Source organism: Montipora foliosa, chromosome 5, assembly GCF_036669935.1.
Source record: "Montipora foliosa isolate CH-2021 chromosome 5, ASM3666993v2, whole genome shotgun sequence".
In the NCBI taxonomy this organism is placed as follows: Eukaryota; Metazoa; Cnidaria; class Anthozoa; order Scleractinia; family Acroporidae; genus Montipora; species Montipora foliosa.
The window spans coordinates 37025733-37046286 of record NC_090873.1 but is presented as its reverse complement, the minus strand read 5'-3'; the positions used below and the strand labels follow the sequence as shown (position 1 = coordinate 37046286).

The 20554-nt window shown below is 41.7% G+C and overlaps 2 protein-coding genes across 2 annotated transcripts in view; both read left to right on the top strand.

The window, feature by feature from the left end:
- LOC138004119 (uncharacterized) overlaps positions 1 to 8799 on the top strand; it is a 13843-nt gene extending 5044 nt beyond the window's left edge. The window contains exons 6-15 of the mRNA XM_068850543.1: positions 617 to 664; positions 1589 to 1707; positions 1827 to 1927; positions 2276 to 2355; positions 2678 to 2764; positions 2989 to 3067; positions 4126 to 4186; positions 5634 to 5672; positions 7069 to 7141; positions 7240 to 8799. Coding sequence (XP_068706644.1) covers positions 617 to 664; positions 1589 to 1707; positions 1827 to 1927; positions 2276 to 2355; positions 2678 to 2764; positions 2989 to 3067; positions 4126 to 4186; positions 5634 to 5672; positions 7069 to 7141; positions 7240 to 7343 — 791 coding nt within the window. The 3' untranslated portion in view covers positions 7344 to 8799. The remainder of the gene's footprint in view (positions 1 to 616; positions 665 to 1588; positions 1708 to 1826; positions 1928 to 2275; positions 2356 to 2677; positions 2765 to 2988; positions 3068 to 4125; positions 4187 to 5633; positions 5673 to 7068; positions 7142 to 7239) is intronic.
- Positions 8800 to 13438: 4639 nt separating this feature from the next.
- The window catches only part of LOC138004142 (uncharacterized), a 30084-nt gene continuing 22968 nt past the window's right edge, over positions 13439 to 20554 (top strand). Inside the window, exons 1-5 of the mRNA XM_068850577.1 lie at positions 13439 to 13460; positions 13730 to 13756; positions 14030 to 14155; positions 14398 to 14523; positions 14655 to 14690. Of these exons, the coding sequence (XP_068706678.1) occupies positions 14033 to 14155; positions 14398 to 14523; positions 14655 to 14690 (285 nt within the window). The 5' untranslated portion in view covers positions 13439 to 13460; positions 13730 to 13756; positions 14030 to 14032. The remainder of the gene's footprint in view (positions 13461 to 13729; positions 13757 to 14029; positions 14156 to 14397; positions 14524 to 14654; positions 14691 to 20554) is intronic.

Sequence of the window (20554 nt, the reverse complement as noted above, 5' to 3'; positions counted from 1 at the left end):
CGTTGGTTTTATCACTAAACGGATGCTCACACTGTTTAATGAGAGAAAACAAGACTGACTAGTCCAGGAGTTTGGGTAGCGGCCGCTTCAAAGAGTTGACATGATTCAGGCAGAGCCTTTTCTTCTCCACAGTAAAGAAAAAGACAAAACGAGCCTCTGCTCGCAGAGTGGGGCTTAATGTGTTTTTCTACGGATTGAAGTAACATAGCTACACTAACACTAATCATAGCATAGTGAACACCAGAAGTTAATTGATGAATAATGACATTTAACATAATGTTCTCCATCACTGTTTTTACTGTCATTTCACGGGAACCTGTGAGCCCAACAAATTGACCTGCTCTCAACGCTGGGCTTCATAACTCACTTGGTAAGGGCACTGCCCTGATCGCCGCAGAGGTTGCGAGTTCGAATCCCGTTGAAGTCAACTGAATTTTTCAGGTGCTAAAAAAAAAAAAAAAGAAAGGCATAAATTCTCCATCAGGTGCCAGGATCATTTATTCAAAGCAACTCTTAACCCCACTTCTCAAACATTTCTTTCATTTACTGTTATTCTTTCCCAAGAGGCTGCATTGCCTGAACATAATGTCTTATTCTTTTATTATTGATACCATAGTAGCTGGCGATGTGTCAGAAGTACTTGATTTTTTGGGATTAACTTCAAGTAAGTGAAAAGGAAAATACTGTCGTTTTAACCTAACCGTGGACACGTCACGAGGAAAACATGCTCTAACTGGCTGCAAACATGACAAGTTTTGTCTTCAATCCTTCGAAGTTTGAGGGATGTTCATGCAAGTTTCCTAGAATGGCAGCAAGACTGGATAACAAAGACTGTTTCTAAGAAATTAACCCTGATCTGATAAAGTAGGCTTCAAATACATTCAGTCAAACTATCGCACGCAAGAGTTTGCTTACATGTATGTTGACGGCTGCCAAACTGAAACTCTGAAGAACGTTTTCCTGTCGTGTGTCCACGCTTAGATGAAAATGACGGTAATTGTATAGGCTATCACGTATTTTTTCTCTTTTTTATGATGAACGAGTATTAAGCAATTATGAGTCAGTGAATCAATAAATCAATGAGTCATGAGTCAATGAGTCAGTGAATTAGTGCAGTTACCCTAACCCATGAAATGAAGCTAAAATTTTAGAGAGTGCTTAGGCCTAATCACTGCAACGAGGGCTTAGGCTTAATCAATAAATTATTGCTATATTGACTGTGGGTCTCATTGACTCAAGGCTCATGACTCATTGACTCATTGACCATTTGACTCGTAATTCATGGGATCTCCTGATGAACATGCAGAGATGACATTTTTGAGGTTGTCATTATGAAAAAAAAGACTACACATGTTGAAAGAGTAATTTCAACTTAAAGATTATAATAAATCATTTAATTATTTATTCACTTATTGTTTTTTTTGGTGAGATTGCACATTAAGTCATTTGAAAAGGAGAAAGGGCTTCCTCTTAATCATTTTTGATGAATCAAGTTGGGAAAAAACACTTGTGTATTTGATAATACTGATCAGTCTGTGAAACTTGCAGTACTTGTAGATATTTTAAAATCATAAATAATGTTTCTTAGGGACTAAGAAGTTGAAAAGTTATGTCCGGGGAAGGACAGAGGAAGTGGCCTTGCTAGTTGACAAACTTGGAGAACTTGGAAAAGATTTGCCTCCATGTTTAACGCACTCATTGGATGAGGTAAAAGCAAAATTCTAGATAGTCCTCTTCTTGACATTATGCTTTTAAGACTTGATGCCTCACACAGCTACAGCATACATTTGCTGGTATTTATATTTTCCACGTCTGTGCCATTCCAGTTATTGTGTCAAGGCGTGGAGGATGTGGCTGTCTGTGTCCTTGCTTTGATTGAAAATTTGGTGTCAGTGGAGGCTAAATCGTATGTTCGGGATATTTTTAGGTAAGTAAGCCTTTACAGGTTGAAGCTGAGAGAGAGAGAGTGACCAAGTCATGTTTTCTTGTTCTTCTATGACATGGTAACCATTGCCACTGTAGGTGCAACAAACAGAATTGTTTTATTATGGTTATGTTGTACATTTTAAATAGATGTATTTTAATTTAATTTCATTTCATTTCCTGGAACAGGGTTTGGGTCATGCAATTTAAGTCTGTCTTACGGACCAGGAAAAACACGAAATTGTTATGATCGTTTAGCATGGCTTTGTAAAATTTGCCATTTTGGTTACAAATATACCTCTCATATTCATTGTTGACCTACCACTAATGGCAACATTTTGATTACATATAGGGGCCTTCATCAGAACTACCAAGACAGAATGGCATTTCTGTTTTGGCTTGCAGATAGCCAGTCAGTGGAGGGTGTCAAAGGTGGGAATAAAAAGGCATAGGCAAGAATGAACTTGTAACTTAAGGCAATTGGATTGAATGATGAGTAAAAGATCATTTGTAAATCAAGACCATCAATGGGAACATGCCACCATGTTTATCAACGATATTGGCAGCTAAGAAAAGAAAATTGTTTTGAAGACAACTCAAAAAGAGGGAATTAATGCATGCACTAATTTTGAGTACGTAGTTATTGTTATTCCTTCTGTCAATATCTACCAGTTAGCAACCATTCACCTTTTGTTTAAAATTTTGTCTGGACATTAATAATATGGTTGGTGCCTTTTTCAAATTTACCTCATAGTTCAATCAAGATTTGGAGTGCCTGCAGAAAATACAGTGCTGATAGTGGTTCCCGGTCACATGCCACAATGTGTAGAGATTTTTAATGGTAAAAAAAGTGGATATGAATAATAATATAATAGTTCATTGTAGTATCATGATACTGGGCAACCTGTTTATAGAAACCAGCCAGAAAATACATTACATGTGAACCTTTTATTATTAAATTGGTTTGGTTCTGGGGTCCAAATCAATTTTATGGCAACACTGTGGACCTGTAACGTGCAACTTACTTTATAATTTGTATCTTACGGCTCTTTTTGTTCTTCACAGCGGCCAACTACGATCGAAGGCAGTTAATGACTGCATTTCAAAGTGCAGCTGAATTATGCCAACAGTTGAAAAGGAAAAGGTAAGTTAAAATCTTATAAAACTCACAAACATACAAACACAACTGAAAGCAGAGATGTTTACAGCTTTTCAAAATTTAGGGGCCCTCTGGACCCCTTCTTGAAAAATTTTTGGGTCCAGCTAATTAATATTTAAGAGTATTTAATGTTTCATCTTAAGTGTGCTGCAGTACCCTTTCAGATTTCTAAATTGCACAAAAATGAAGTCTTGTCCCTCCCCTCAAATATGTACTTAAAATGAAATGATCAGTTTCTTTGAAACTGTTATGCCCGTTCACTCATCGATCAAAATTGAGATGCATGGGCTGTCAAGCTCTATCGATCACACCTGTATACGTACTTCTCAAGGAATCCGCATGCTGTGGGAACTGTTGGCTCAAGTTGAAAAATGATCTAGATCTCCAATGCCAAAAAAAAAAAAACTGAATCTCAATTTTACATAAAAGAGCATTATTTGTTTCAACAACACTTGTGGTGTAATTTAGGAATAAAAGAGTAAATAAATGTAAGCAATACACCTTTCATCGTCAGTCCTTGACTTCGCCATGGGCTATGATAATAATGAAGTGATTGAAAACTTTCAAGTTTCTTGTAAACATAAATTGAAGCCAAAAAAAAAAAAAAAACGGGAACAAAAAGGTACCCCGACCTTGACCCCAACCCCGGCCCCATGTTTTTGCTATTACCAAAAAAATCAGTCGACGACAATCGACTGAAAATAACAATACCTTGGAATTTAAGAAACTCAGTCATTTCTCTGCAGTTAGAAATAAGAATGAACATTCAATTTCTCTGTGAAATATTCCATTCGCTTGTTTTTTCCAGACATCTGTAATTTGCATAAACATTTGTTTTTTTATCTCCACCCAATTGGACCCTTTGTTCTATATTGTGTGTGTCCAAAGGAAAACAAGTGCGTCACATGACGCAAGCTAACTTTTAATAACTTGCTAATAGCGAATGAAATATTAAAATGAAAAAAAAACCACTCAGTTTGGACATGTTGGTGAATAGAGTTTTCCTTCCGAATTAAAAAATTATTATGATCATTAATTCATAGGGATTCATTGTATGAGAGGCGCCTTCTCATAAAAGAACAGGACCAAGAGTTTTTTAAAAAGGTATGGTGGAGACTTTCAGTTTCAATTCCGATCACATTGCAAGAAAGTGATATGGAAAGTTGGTTACTGAATTCAAGTTGAGTAAGCTTAAAGGGGCCGTGTTTTGGTATTTCTGCCTTATTCAGAGTTAAAAAAGAGTCTTTGTATAAATGGTGAACCAACAATACTACTTTGCTTTCAGTACCAATAACCATAAGTATCTCCGCTTTGAATGGATTTTTTGGCCACCTGCAGTTAAGGATGGCAAGGATGAAAATGGATTGTCTGATAAATTGCAAGCAATACTTGAATGTTATTTACAATTTTTGTTCTGAAACAAACAAGACTACACTACATTAATCACTGAAAGTTTATGAACAAACACTTAAGCAAGAATGCAGGTCACCTACAACCTGAAGTGAGAGAAGGTGCTGTTACTGTCTTTCATTTGCACCTGTGCAGTGTGATGAGTGTTATTGAAAATGGATGAGAAGCGGTGTAGGACAAAACACTGACCCCCGGTCCATGGACTACCTAAATGGACTACCCTGTAAATACTATTTCAAACGAGTACTGTTTCTCTGTATGTAAGCCGCGTCTCAAACAGTGCTTACCTAAACCTAAACATCCTTTTTAAACAGTGTTGATCTACAGTATTTAAGTCTCAGCAGCCATTTTAAAAAGGTTTCCTTTCGATGATGTTATTGTTATGATGGCCTATTACATCATGTAAGTGAATTGAAACCGGTGCAGTTCTTGTATTTAGCTGCATGTCACCATGCGCACAAAAATAAACAAGGTATGTGCAATGAAAGTATATATTTTTTTATAATCAATTCACTATCAGTTCATTCAATAGTACTCATTCGAAATGGTATTCTTAGGAGTTAGTCCATTTTAGGGTAGTCCATGGACCGGGGGTCAGTGTTTTGTCCACCACCATGAGAAGTATCTATTCAATGTGGTGAAGGGGGTAGTTTCAAAAGAAACTGTGGTGCTGCGTTGGTGGGGAAGTAGTATACAAAAATTCGGTTTTATCATTTAACTACGGTAATATTTATAATTATTCCTATTTATCACGTTGCCACGTTACCACCAATAGCATAGCTCCTATTTTACTGTAAAAACTACACATAACCCACAATTCCTCGATTCGCTCTGACAAAGCGCTAACGCTCGAAACGTCAGCTTTCAGAATCTCTGTACAGTGGCCAATTTACATTATCAACTGCGTTGATAATACCAAATTTTTGTATTCCATGTGGTGTTTGTTGTTCTTCGTTATATTTTGATATAACCAAATTTTTGTATTCCATGTGGTGTTTGTTGTTCTTTGTTATATTTTACTTTCTTGGCCAATAGGACCGTTATGGAATGCAATGACACTCAAATACGTACTTAGATGCATACGCTCATTTGCTCCTCTAAATCAACTAATGGCAATTTAATGATATTTTCGATTTTAAAGGAGGCCACACCTTTGCCCAAAGAAGAATGCGACCCTGAGGTGAGTGCAATTTGAGTCGTGTACTGTGATATGATTTGAACCATACTGTGAGATTTGATCTAAATATCTTTCTGGATTTTGTGTGACTGGATTGGACGGGACTTGGCTGAACCAGATCAGTCTCGAAAAGCTGGATTGGATCCAACTGGACTTGGCTGTACCAGATCAGTCTGGAATAGCTGGATCGGATCGAACTGGACTGTCTTAACCGGAAGGGACTGGACTTGGCTGTACCAGATCAGTCTGGAATAGGTGGATCAGATGGAACTGGACTGGCTTGACCGGATCGGACTGGACTTGGCTGTACCAGATCAGTCTGGAATAGCTGGATCGGATCGAACTGGACTGGCTAAACTGGATCGGACTGGACTTGGCTTGACCGGATCAAACTGGACTTGGCTGTACCAGATCAGTCTGGAATAGCTAGACCGGATCGGACTGGAAAGGCTGGATCGGATCGAACTGTACTGGCTTAACCGGGTCGGACTGGACTTGGCTGTACCAGATCAGTCTGGAATAGCTAGACCGGATCGAACTGGAATAGCTGGATCGGATCGAACTGGACTGGCTTAACCTGGTCGGACTGGACTTGGCTGTACCAGATCAGTCTGGAATAGCTAGACCGGATTGAACTGGAATAGCTGGATCGGATCGAACTGGACTGGCTTAACCGGGTCGGACTGGACTTGGCTGTACCAGATCAGTCTGGAATAGCTAGACCGGATCGAACTGGAATAGCTGGATCGGATCGAACTGGACTGGCTTAACCTGGTCGGACTGGACTTGGCTGTACCAGATCAGTCTGGAATAGCTAGACCGGATCGAACTGGAATAGCTGGATCGGATCGAACTGGACTGGCTTAACCGGGTCGGACTGGACTTGGCTGTACCAGATCAGTCTGGAATAGCTAGACCGGATCGAACTGGAATAGCTGGATCGGATCGAACTGGACTGGCTTAACCGGGTCGGACTGGACTTGGCTGTACCAGATCAATCTGGAATAGCTGGACCGGATCGAACTGAAATAGCTGGATCGGATCGAACTGGACTGGCTTAACCTGGTCGGACTGGACTTGGCTGTACCAGATCAGTCTGGAATAGCTGGACCGGATCGAACTGAAATAGCTGGATCGGATCGAACTGGACTGGCTGAACCGGATCAAACTGGACTTGCCTGCACCGGATCAATCTGGATTTGGCTGGACCAGATTGGTCCGAAATGGCTGGACTGGTTGGCTTGGTCAATAATTATTCCCTAAAGAGATTTTTTTCCTGGAATAGGTGCACTTCATGTAAAACAGCATATGGAAAGTGGGAGTTTGACAAGAAGTGACAAACACCAGTGGTGTTTTTTGCTTGTCATACTTCCACTCTTTTTTTTTTTTTTTTTTGCAGGTGACATTTGGTCCAGGAGGAATGACAGATTGTGCATCATTAGAAAACACAATAGAAGACCAAGTAGATGAAGGTAAAGACCTATATACTCAATTCAGTTTGTACAAGGTAGTCTAGCTATCTTAATCCAACACTCACTTCCTCCTTGTTTGTCCTCTTCCCTTAAAACAGGAATTTGTAAGAAGAAAAAAAACAAACGGAAGAAGAAAAAAAACAAGAAAGGCAAGAAAGCTGAACCTCAAGAGAAACGCCTGAGATTGGAGAACAACGAATGAGCCGAGGGAATATGCTACGCCGTACGTGACAAAATATCAAGTCCGCTAGAAAATAAAACAACGTGCACAATTAACATTCAAGTTGACAACAATTAGCATCAGTTTGTTTGTTGGCCAAATCAAATTCCTCGCAATTTATGTCACTTCTCTTGTTGTGCAATTCATTTATTCAAGGCCCGCGCATCGATTGTCAAGCTCGATAATTTCAATTCAAGATGCTTGTTTTATAAATCAAGAAGGGAGAGAATAGCTTTTGATCAATTCTATTTTCGAGGGGAACTGCACCAGTAATGGCGGGCAACCCGTTTATCGTCCCAATAGGGAGTTTAAGAAATGACGACTGCTACGGCAACGACAACACCAAAAAAAAAGTATTATCACCTGTTTTAATATATGAGGCAGCCCAGTCCGGCTAGGCCCCCTTTGCCAAGATCTCGGCTCCTGCCTGTTTTTATTTAGTAAAATTTCGGTTCGTTTATATCAGAAGGCGGGCTGGCCCACTTGCCGAGATCCCGGTCTGAACTACGGAGATCTCATATAACGGTCCAGCCCGGTTTGCTGGGATGAAAAATTCTCATGACGTGTGGGTTGCCTTGAAAACGTAGTCGGATTTGCATAATCACAGGATGATTTTTGCATCTTTTGTTTTAAAATGCCATTCCGTACTTGCTAGGGCTAAAATGAACCTTTCATTTCGAACCTCAAAGCAAGAAAATTCACCAGGTACCCCATGCGTGACTTTGACGGTTACAAGACACTAAACAAATTCCTAAAATGCATCCCGGTAAACCTGTCTGAAATCGTCCATATAAACACTTCATCCCTTTTACCGGGCCAGCCCGTCTAACAGGGCTGGCTCGCCTCTTATAAATTAAACAGGCCCTAAAAGAGGAAGAAATTATCATGCTGCACGTGCGGCACGCATTTTTGTAAGGCATTTCTCTCTCGTACTCATCAAAACACAAAATGACCAATTTTCGGGTTTTGACAACAACAAACAGTGAATCTTTTGTTCTTTCTCTTTTTTTCAAATCCGTTCGTACGATTTTGGTTATCGAATACTTCGTCTATCTTATACAACATAAACAAGATGGAAACGCCTTAAAACACTTAGCACTTAGGATAGCTCAAGCTAATAGTTTGAAGTAACGTTTTCGTCGCCGTAGCCTTGTTGGTTTCTTGATATTTTGTCACATTCGGCGTAGCATAATGGAAATAATCACTTTGAAAACAACAGTGAATTAAATGAATAAAGTCCCACTGAGTATATAAATAGCATTTCTTCAGTACTGGGATGAGTGGCCTAGTGCCATTTGCAACAGACTGGTCACATGACTGATAGTTGGTGAGCTTGAAGCTTTATAAATTCCAGAAATGTAGAGGTCATGTTTGACCTACTCAGAATACAAATTTTGAGAGAGAAACCACCTTTAAGGTAAAGATTTCATGATCAGTAAAATACTTGAAAATTCCATACTATCGTTTATGAACGAAAAGCTTTTGTTCTCCAGTTTAATTTTCCATAATAAAGCGTCAAAAACGGAGCTCAGATTCTTAATGTTACCAAGGGTGCAATAAGTGAGAGCAAATGTGGAAATTTTCAGACTTGAAATCTCGATTCAAAGCTTTAAAAGCAGTTTGAAAGGTGAAAAAAAACACAGGATTGGCATGTGATCAGCAGACTCCTGTAAGACTATGTAAAAGAGGTCATGTGACAAACTGTTGCAAAAGGCCCATTCTATACTTCGTTGTCTGTCAGTGGTAAATGTGACGAGAGAAAAAATAAACAATATAGGAGAAGACTAAGAGAGATTAAGCAAGACGTTTAAGCTTCTTTAGTCTGTTAACTAGATATATTGAGTGAGACAAATCGAAGAGTGAATTTGCATGCTTTTGTGACACACAACTGTCTACTGTTTGCCGAAAATGTCCTGCTTAAACTCTCTATATATGCGAATTTGTTTTTTTTAAAAGCTGTTTATGATGGGAAACAATGAAGTTCCTTACTGTGTACTTCCCGCAATGACGCGGTTTTACAACAGATGGACCTTAGAAAACAAAACAGTTAATAGACCATTTTCCAGTGGTATAATCGGTAACCTGGCTATTACATGGCAGTGAAGTTGGAGTGAAGCTTGCTATGATACAGACCTCACTTTTATACACATGATTACAAGGCTTAGGGGAATCAATGCATGGATTTGTATGAGTTAATTTATTCCCTGGAGCCTCACAGTGATGCCTTTTGTTTCAATGAGACTGAATTTTCATATATCGAAAGTGGGTTACTGCGTTGCCGCACTGCTAACTAATCTGAGATTTACATAAGAAATGCAGAAACTCCAGCCTCAATTTCATATGGTGGCCAGGATCTGAAGCGCATAACTTTTCTTAAATGAGTCAAAAAATCAAAAGAGGAATTATTGAACAACTGAGTGTGAGCAATAAAATTGTATTAAAGGTAATGATGACAGCAGTGGTACTTTTTCATACTTTTTATAGTTCAACAATAATTTTGACAAAAGATGTTTGTTGGTACACCTTTTGAACACTTTCAGTTTGCTAGATTTGTTTGTTTGTTAATGAATCGTGAAGGAACACTAAATATAGGCTGCCCTGGCGTGCAAGTAGTTTCTTAGGCGTCATAGCAGCATTTATAACAGCGCACAAAGAGAGGGGAAATGTGACCCTGCAAGTGATAAAGGCCAACGCAAATCGGGAGAAATTCTTTTTTCAGTCTTTCCAACGCGAAAAATTGGATCAGTTAAGTTTCACGAGTAATTTAATAAATTATTCGAGAAGATATGAATACCAAAAAAGCATTAAGTAATATCAAAACGAGGATTGTAATTCTTGAAGATATGACTACCAAAAACCATTAATATCGAAACAAGGAAAGTAAAGGCGCAATATATTACTACATCCCTTAAGACCCCTTACCTTATCAGTTTTAGAGGAAAAGAAAGGTGTGAAGTAATGACCAGATTAGAAATAATTTTGAAGGGGGTAGTTTCCAAAGAAACTGTGGTTGCAGCGTCGGTGGGGAAGTACTATACAAAAATTTGGTTTTATCAACGGAGTTGATAATATAAATTGGCCACCGAACGCTCGAAACCTCAGCTTTTAGAATCTCTGTACGGTGGTCAATTTTCATTATGAACTCCGTTGATAAAACCAAATTTTAGAAATAATTTTGTCTTTCATTTCACCCTCCTTTGTTGCATATCTTTTAAAAAACAAAAAGAAAAAGACTAACGATACAAAGGAGAAAAAACAGAGATAGTGAAAACGTTTAAACGCAGCCGATTTCGGGCCCGATCTTTCATCCGCTGTGATGTTTGGTTTCGGAGTCCGTTTGTTTGCAAGGGAAGGGGGGGAAGCCTTCGTCCAATAAGGGGCTCGAGTGAGAATATCGGGCGCCGAGTGTTTTTCTTTATAAATCCACCTTCGGGGTACTACTTGAAACGGGGTCCACTTAACCCTTGCTAACATTACGGAGTCCGTTAGTTATTGTAGGATCCGGGTTCTGTATTGGGACTCTGTTTCTTTTGATCGGCCTCGGGTACTCAGGAACCCAATATGATCCGGTAACTCGAGCTCGAATACGGTGAATCGAGCTCGGTTGTCTAAAAACTAAAACTGATCCAGTGAATCTACGGGATCAGTATTAGTTCCTGAGCAACCGAGTACGAATACAAGAAATCGACTACGAATCACTACTCGAGCACGAACGCGACTCGAGCTCGATTTCCGTCGACTCTTATCAAGCTTATGACAAGTCGTGCTCGATTTGATTTTAATTTGTTTCACATCGTTTAACTCGTACTCGAATTGCAGTACCCGTGCTCGGAAACCCGTACCCGTGCTTCAGGAAACTGTTACCGAGCGTGTGTGCGAGCATTCTCGTCCCAGACCCCCACGCTCGCACCCAAACAGTAGCAACGAACAGAATTATAAACCGCGAACATCACACAGAACGAGAGCAAGGTAGAGTTTGTTTTATTGTGTGTTGGTTGTCTTTCTAAGTGAGTTTTTTTTTTCATGAAATATGGATTATTCATTGGAGTAACCTTTTTTTCATTGCATTCACAGTGAACAGCTGATGGATGTGATGGTCCATGCACATGCTTTTTCGTATCATGTGATATCATTCAAATTACTCTTATGGAAGTGTTAACAAATGAACTTAACTCGGACTATACATTTAAAACTATTACTTTCCTATATTCCCTAGTGGCATTTGACATTTGATGGAAGCTAGCGCCAAACTTCCCACCCCCGGGCACCTACAGACAGTCAAATGCCCCACCCCTAGACAAGGGCATCGATAATTCTCGGGCACATGATTTCAGAATTATTGCAGGGATGCCATCAACATCAGTTGCCTTATTAGCGTCCAGATTAACTAGGATGTTTTCACCCTCACTCTGAATGGTGGAAATTTCGAAATGAAGATCGGGGTGCAAAATCTGGTGACCCTAGTTCGTTTTTTGTCAATAATTACGGTCGGTAAAATGCAACTGCTTCAATCAATCAAAAAAATCAATCAATCAAGAAGCTGAAAGTCTTCATTTTAAAATATTGTTTTAAATGTCCCTATACTCATTGGATTAAACCAAGAGAAAATGAGGGGACAGAGAGGGAGGCTCAAGGCGTTGGCCGGGATATGTCATGTCCACGAAAGTTATTTTTAGACGAGCGGAAGTCTTTGTTCTAGGGGAAGTCTGTCTTCCAAGACGTCCGCATGCAGTCTTGCTTCGCTCTCAGGTTCTTAGTGAAAAGAGAAAATGATGGCGCACGTGGAAGGCTGATGAATATATATTTTCTTTCAAACATCGGACCGAGGTTGGCCTGCATGCGGACGTCTCGGAAGACTTCCGCTCGTCTAAAAATAACTTTCGTGGACATAACATATCCCAAGGGCTGGACCGGGAGCCTCCTTCTCTGTCCCCTCATTTTCTCTTGATTAAACGATATCAGTCTGCTAGTATTTTCACAACAGGAGAGTACATACATCATATTTGATGGTTTAACATATAATACGCGCGGATATTTTGCGAGTTGCGTAGTACTTACGAGCAATGAGCAAAATGTCCGCTAGTATTATATGTTAAACCCTCGAAAAAATACATCGTATGCGATGCTTTAACATATAATACGCGCGGATATTTTGCGAGTTGCGATCAAACAGACCGAAACATTGCACCGAACCAATCGACATTTGGAGCAATTACACTTAGCCGACGCGAAGCGCGGGAAAATGAGGGTGTGCTACTCACGGTTGGTTTCGGTTTTGTTTCTCGTTGGTTTAGAAAGTGGCACGAGCGTTGGTTGCCAATCGGTCTGCGAAGCAATGCAAAACCAAAGAAAACGTTGCTTGATTGGAAACTGCTCTATATCCTTTATACTTATTCTACTGCTGGGCCTGGTTTTTCTAAAGCCGATTAATTAAGTTAACACTTAGACTGCCAGCAGTCCCTTTCTCGGCAGTCAAGCGGACGCGCGAAAAATCTGAAATAAGAAGAAAAAAAGCTTTGGGTTGGGGGGGGGGGGGGGTGGTGTTGCATAGCGGCAGGTGGCGGGCATTCTTGTTTATTCTCGTTTATTCTCCTCGCTATAATCTCTTTATCTCGTTGATGGCTTGTGCTCTTGGTTATCCAGAAAGTGACTTCTCGCAGTCTAATTAATGCTTATCCACAATTGATAGTTCTTTAACACACTGTATTTTAAATGGAAGTGTCACGCTATTTTAGTCAAAATTCATAACACTGAAAGACGTCTTTGCATCACTGAAGACCGAAAAATAATGCTGCATTTTTGTTACCAATAACCACTGAAGTGCACTGAAGCTATTCTTTGTTGTTTGCAGCCAAGGATGGAAATGGATTGAAAATTCGAAATGTTTTGTAGACGTTGTCCTCTCAAAGTGGCCAAAACTGAAAGTTAACTACGAATAGCCCTTTGTGCCATATTATATTTCGTATCATCTCAGTGGGTTGTCAGGAATGTTAAGTTTTAGTCCAATTAGACACAGTCATATAACTGTAATTATAACTCATATAACAGTACTATAATTTTATTTGTCAACAGGAACAAGCAAAGGATCAAAATGAGGTGGTAAGACTACATCCTGTGAACTTTTTGTTTTTTTAACTTTTGGTTGATATACATTAATTTTGTGACATTGCCAGTGTCAGTGAGCCTCCTTGCCTCCCCCTCCCCCCCCCCCCCCCCAAACCCGAAAACAACAATAATAATAATTTTATAATGACTGTAGTCAAGTGCATTAGCATAAGAAGTGCAGCTTTCTTGGAAATAATTACTTAACCACTATTATGTGAAGAAAGCTGGCTCTAACGTCTCTTCTACACTATACTTATCACGAGGACCAACCAGAGGATAAAAGTGAGGCGGTAAGGCGACATCCTACAACCTTTGTGTACTAGTCTTTTAATTTCGGATAAATTATAAATATAATAAAAAAAATTTGCTTTTATGACGATTAGACAAAATCATATAACTTTCTATCTTAGTTCCCTTTGCCAGTTTACATGTAAAGGATAGCCTTATGAATTCATGTTGAGTTGCTGATGTCTTGTGTTCCTTTTCTAACCCTAACCCTTGCACAACTACTTATGTAAGTACACTAAACCTGATAACACTGTAACACATACTTTCTTTTTCAGGACATGATTAGAGAGCGGAGATCAAAAAGACTAAGGAAGGAGCCAGTATGTGGTATCAGCATAATCATCTGTCTGAACAATGGGAGCAGACTTACAAGAAGCTTTGATAAAGGTGCTCTGTTCCAGGTATGGATGATCAGGATGTACACTGTATATGAACCCCAATTGGAAGTTTTTAACTACATCTGAAAGCAAGAACAAGTACAAAATTAATTTATTTTCATGTTTTGTTAAATGACTGGGGGTGGGTGGTAGTAAAATACAGCATTTTACAAAAAAATGCATTTTTATCAAGACAGATCCAAAGCATCAATAACAGACAATTAACCATAATTATATTACCATAATTATGTTGCTCTCAATTCTAGGAGGTTTATGACTGGGCAGGGTCATTGCAGGATACACCCCTTTATTTTACCCTGCATAGAGGAGGAAAACTAGTCCACCATAAAGAGGAAGTTGAGGGGAGCAGTGTCCTTCACTTAACCGAAAGGGTAAGTGAGATACATGTAATTCTTTGGTGACATGATTTAACATGGAACATGCAATAAACAGTGATTTATCTGTTCAGGCCACCATCAAAACACAATGTCACTCAGTTATTTTTGTACACAACATTTCACAGGGAAAGGAAGAAGCTGCAGCACTGCTTGCTTCAGAGGTAAGGGAAGTATGCTACTTAAAAACCAATAATCATCCTCATCACTCATGGGCATCACAGACTTCATGGAAATGACTTTCATACAGGAGCCATAAATTCATGGTCATCAAAACAAATTTTAAAACTGTTAAAACTATAAGTACTATAAAAAATACTAAAATAAGTGGAAATGTAAATTCTAAAAAAAATACTAATTAAAATTTAGGTAAAAGTAGAGGAAGGGCCTTCCAAATATATATTTATATCATACATGTACATCAAATTTTGATTAAATAACAACTTTCATGAATTACATTTGGAGACCTGAAACTGCCATCCTTTATAAGTAACAGAAAATTTGGGCAATTAACTGATTTCTCATGGACAGCTAGCAAGCAATACACTCAGATAAAGAAGCCACATAAGTCCTGGTTCCCTTTTTGCCCAACTTATGAAGCAAGGAAAGTAAACACCATGCAGCCACAAAAGCAAGCCTGGTCATCTAATGCAAAGTCATGCAATATACATCAAAACAAGAGAAGAAAGCAATTGGGATGTCTCATGGGCAACAATGATGGAAACTATTACTAAAGATGCACTGACTGGTTCCCTTGGCGACGAGGTTCTTCGTGAGCTGCGACACTTGGGAAACAATAAATTGCTTGATTCCCTTGGCGACGAGGTTCTTCATGAGCCGCGACACTTGGGAAACAATGCACTGACTGGTTCCCTTGGCGATAAGGTTCTTCGTGAACCCCGACACTTGGGATAGAATATATTGACTGGTTCCCTTGGAGTCGAGGTTCCTAGTGAGCTGCGACACTTGGGAAACAATGCACTGACTAGTTCCCTTGGCGATGAGGTTCTTCGTGAGCCGCGACACTTGGGAAACAATACATTGACAGGTTCCCTTGGCGACGAGGTTCTTCGTGAGCCGCGACACTTGGGAAACAATAAATTGCGTGATTCCCTTGGCGACGAGGTTCTTCGTGAGCCGCGACACTTGGGAAACAATGCACTGACTGGTTCCCTTGGCGACGAGGTTCTTCATGAGCCGCGACACTTGGGAAACAGTACATTGACTGGTTCCCTTGGCGACGAGGTTCTTTGTGAGCCGCGACACTTGGGAACAATGCACTGACTGGTTCCCTTGGCGACGAGGTTCTTCATGAGCCGCGACACTTGGGAAACAATACATTGACTGGTTCCCTTGGCGATGAGGTTCTTCATGAGCCGCGACACTTGGGAAACAATATATTGCCTGATTCCCTTGGCGACGAGGTTCTTCATGAGCCGCGACACTTGGGAAACAATGCACTGTCTGGTTCCCTTGGCGACGAGGTTTTTCGAGAGCCGCAACACTTGGGAAACAATACATTGACTGGTTCCCTTGGCGATGAGGTTCTTCATGAGCCGCGACACTTGGGAAACTATATATTGCCTGATTCCCTTGGCGACGAGGTTCTTTATGAGCCGCGACACTTGGGAAACAATGCACTGTCTGGTTCCCTTGGCGACGAGGTTCTTTGTGAGCCGCCACACTTGGGAAACAAATACATTGACTGGTTTCCATGGCAACAAGGTTCTTTGTGACCTCAACACTTGGGATACAATGTACTGTCTGCTTTCCTTGGCGATGAGGTTCTTCTTGAGCAACGACACTTGGGAAAACCGGCTCCAATGTTTCTTGGTGAAGAGATTTTTCATGAGCCACGACACTCTGGAAAGGCTGAATTGACTATTCTCCTTGTCGAAGAGGTTCTTCATGAGCTGCAGCATTTGGGACAGACTAATTGATATGACTGGTTCCCACAGATGAGACCCTTCATTAGCATCCCCTTGAAACCATCTACACTGTATGAGAATTATTGAAAAGATTTGTCTCATGTAGGGAAAAACTACTCCGACCTCAGCATTGACAACAGGAATAGTACCAGTCTGTTTAAGCTCCCTTAAGAGAGAGATAATTAAAGTAGCAACCTTAATGGAATGGGTGAATTAGGAATACTGATATGTCCACTGTCAATCTGTAGCTGATCCCTTAAATCCAACTGTCATTTTGAATCGCTAGTGCTCAATGCTGTAACATGAAAAATAACAGTAATACTAACCCTAACACTAACAACAGCAGGGCTAGTCAATTCAAATCATGACTTTTGTCGGTTTTTGGTTTCAAGCTATTGTTGATAGTGAATTGAGTAGTACTATGGGGGAATATAAGCCGGTTTTGAATGGAGCCTTCTGATTGGTCGAGAGCGATTTTTAATGAGATGCATCGGCTTCTGATTGGTGGATATTTTTAGGTCCGCCATTATCACGTGCACACGTGAACAGGATTGGTTAAGACGGTGGGGTCAAAGTCCAATCGACGTCATAATTGGGGGACATCACAGAAAGTATGTTTGGAATGTGGACCGAGATCCGGGGGGAACACTTAGGGTTCACAAGATGGCGACCACTTAGGGTTCACAAGATGGCGACCATGTGGGTCGCGCAGGTACGGGTCGGGTCGGGTCGGGTCGGGTCGGTTCGGGACGGTTCGGGTCGGGTCGGGACGGGTCGGGACGGGTCGGGACGGGTCGGGACGGATCGGGACGGGTCGGGACGCATCAAGACAAACTAGTGTTTTGTTTTTCTCGAATCATCAACGGTTTAATCAAACAAAACTTAATTTACAAGCGGGAACGTGTGACGAGACCTGGTGTCTAACCTCGTCCCTGAAACCATGGTGTAGGAATCCAGAACCTACTACCCTACTAAAAAATTTAACAAAGCTAAACAACATAAAATCATAAAGGATGGGTCGTCCATGGCGTGATTCTTAGCTAATGGATGCAGATACATACACCGAAACAACATGACATAAAAACGATCCCAATAGGAAGGACAACGCAAAGGAACGGGTGTGGTACCTATTTGGCAAAGACCTTCTTTATGTTTGGCAAATGCATCGGAGGCATACGTCAACTCCCGAACAAGTTTCTTCGGACGTTGTCCAGATCTGGCGACGGATGGACACTCTGGGGAAAGTACCTGTTCCCCACCACGATGAGGCTGGTCCGACAGTGAGGACATCGCCATTCCTTTCGCTGATGTTGGTTCATGTAACCGTATTGGATCGCCAGGAATGCATAGAGGCACCGGTCGTGCATCCTCTGCTTGCAACAGAACATCTTCATGGGGGTGGAGCGGTGTCTCAGTTTGCGCAGGGAGCCCAGGTGGCGACAAATGGCGGCAAACGTCAGATGTTCCAGTTTGTGCGGTTCTGTGAGAAAATACTCGAAGCAGATGACGCATTGGTTCTCTGCTTCGAATTGTTTCTGTATTTGGGCGGCTCGTTCTCGTTCCTTGGCTTTCTTCTGCTCGAGTTGTTGCTTCTTCCTCAGCAGTTCCTCGCGGTGTTCTAGATAGAACGCGTGGATCCGCGTCAGTCTGTCTCTGGCCCTTCTGGCTTGCGAGCGCGTGACAGGTGGCATATTGTTGAAGCATCACAAACAGAATGAAGAGGTTTCGGATCGCACGCTCTTATAAGAGACCCTGATGGGTCATGTGATAGGTCAGGTGACTTAGAGGGGGGATGGGGGGGTACCCCTCCAGGAAAGGTCTCTTCTTGAAAACGAGGTCCAAAGAGGTCTATAAGAACCGAGGCGTTGGAAGGATCATCATTCTTGTTCTTTGAAAAGTCTATGGGAGGTTGTTTAGCCATCGCAGAAGTGACGAGAGATATGCGACGAGCACAGAGGCAAGAAAGAAATGGTCGATTGATGGTCAGTGTGATGAATGTGGTCATCGGTCGGGGTCACGGAAGCAACGACAACAACAACGTTGTTCCTACAATGGGATTTGCTGGCCCTATATTCAATATCTCAACTCGTCGTCGGAATGAACCAGAGCAGAAAGAAGAAAAGAAAAAAGATGACGTGGAAATGGAAGCCATGCGACGTTGGGCGGAGAGGGTCAAACCGACCGGACAATTCCTCGATGTAGAGGATACCCAAGAATGGCCATGTGTGATCTGCGGGGAAGATGATTCTGAACTGAAGGTGGACAACAAAGTGTCAGAGTTTGTCCAAAAGTTAAAGAAGGAATTACCCCAAGGCATCCAAGGCTGTACTATCAAAGCAGATCTCTCGGTGGAGATGGGATGTTGCCACCAAACCTTACACGTGGGTTGCTTACTCACATGGTGGTTGACCCGAAGCCATTGGACCTGCCCTCATTGTCGGGAGGTTTACCTGGAGGGTAACAAGAATCAGAATTACCCGCGGTACGACGAGCGTCAGGACATGATTGTCCAACAAGTGTACAATGCCGTGACCCGTACTATCTGGAATCTCAACACAGATCCCACGGACGATGAGGAGGAGGATGAGTTTGACGACGACAGGTTTGAATTTGCCGATCTGTCGGACGATGATTTAACCACACTAGAGGGACTGTTGGGACGTTGACATTTTGTTTGTTTTACTCGTGTAAGTTAAGTTAAGTTAAGAGGAACACTCAATGTGAATTAAAAAACATGTTTTATTTTCATTGTCGGTTACATTTGTGTTCTTTAAGAAAATAGTTCAACTTGGGTAGAGGGAACGTCTTCCAATGGGCAGGGCGTAACGGGGTCCTGGGTGTCTGACTGGCTAGCATTCTTTGCGTGCGTTCGTGATTGATGTAACGCGTGTCGTAAGACAAGAGTCGCTGAGACCGCATCCATTGGACGAAATGGTAGCATTCGACTTGAGGGCAATGCAATTGTAAGGGATGCTGATGTCGTCCGCACGACCCGACGGAGAGACGGGGTAGATCGTCGAATTTGGGACATCCCCATCGTTCCAAGTCTAGATGAGGAATCTGCCAGGTATCGAGCCATTGACCTTCCATGCCTCCTTTGTGAGCTACGAGGGTCCGTTGTGGGGTCTTGAATTGTTGGTAGAGACGTCGGACATCGACCAGGAGTTCACTGGCTACATGATAGCCTTGTCCTGGATAGTAAGGAAGACCATGGACGTACTTGGAAACGTAATGAGCGGTACGTTGATCTTTGGCAGAGAGATGGGGCCATTCCACACAAGGTTTGTAGTGGATGGATCCATAATGGGTTCCAGTATGGTCGCAGTATCCCAGTTCTCTAGGTAAGATTTGTCGCCCACTACAAAAATATTCCAAATCCAGGACGAAGCACACCTCATCGAAGGGGTGTGTCGTCTTCGTCTTCTGAGGAGGAGGAGGAGGAGGATTCGGCGGAGGACCAGTAGTCTTTGGTGCGCCACCCTCGTTTGGACCACCAATGGTTGCGCACGTCTGGGTCGGGGTCGTCAGCATCGTCGAAGATGTATTTGCACTCTGAGCACACATTCGCATCCGGTTTCCAGGTCTTCAAGGCTGACAAGGGAAGTCGGTTCTTTTCGTACTGACAACACTTACACAAGTAACGATCCAGGAGAGCGTCTATACGTTTGAGAAGTCGTAAGGTGATGGGATCGTCGTCTTCTGTTTGCGTGGCTGCTGCCTGAGACATGCTGTGACAAATGGAGAGAGCGGAAAGGAGCTTCGATGTTTTATGAGAGTGTCCACGTGGGAGACACGTGAAGATCAAGCACGAGAGGAACACGTGCTACGGGTTATAAAGGACGGTGTCGTGCAAGTCAGGTTTTCATTGATCACCATGAGTACGTCGTGGGAATACGGAGGCGTGTCTCCCGCTAGGTATCCTAGTTTTGGTAAAAAACCGAGCAAACGAGGTAAGAAGAAAGACGATGTCGTTCGTGAAGCAGCCCAACCGCCTGCCAAGATTTACAAGGAAGCGCGTGAGAAAGCGGCCACCAAACGAAAAGAGGAGACTAAGAAGAAGAAGGACGAGGAACTGAACCAAGCGGCTCGTGAGTTGGATG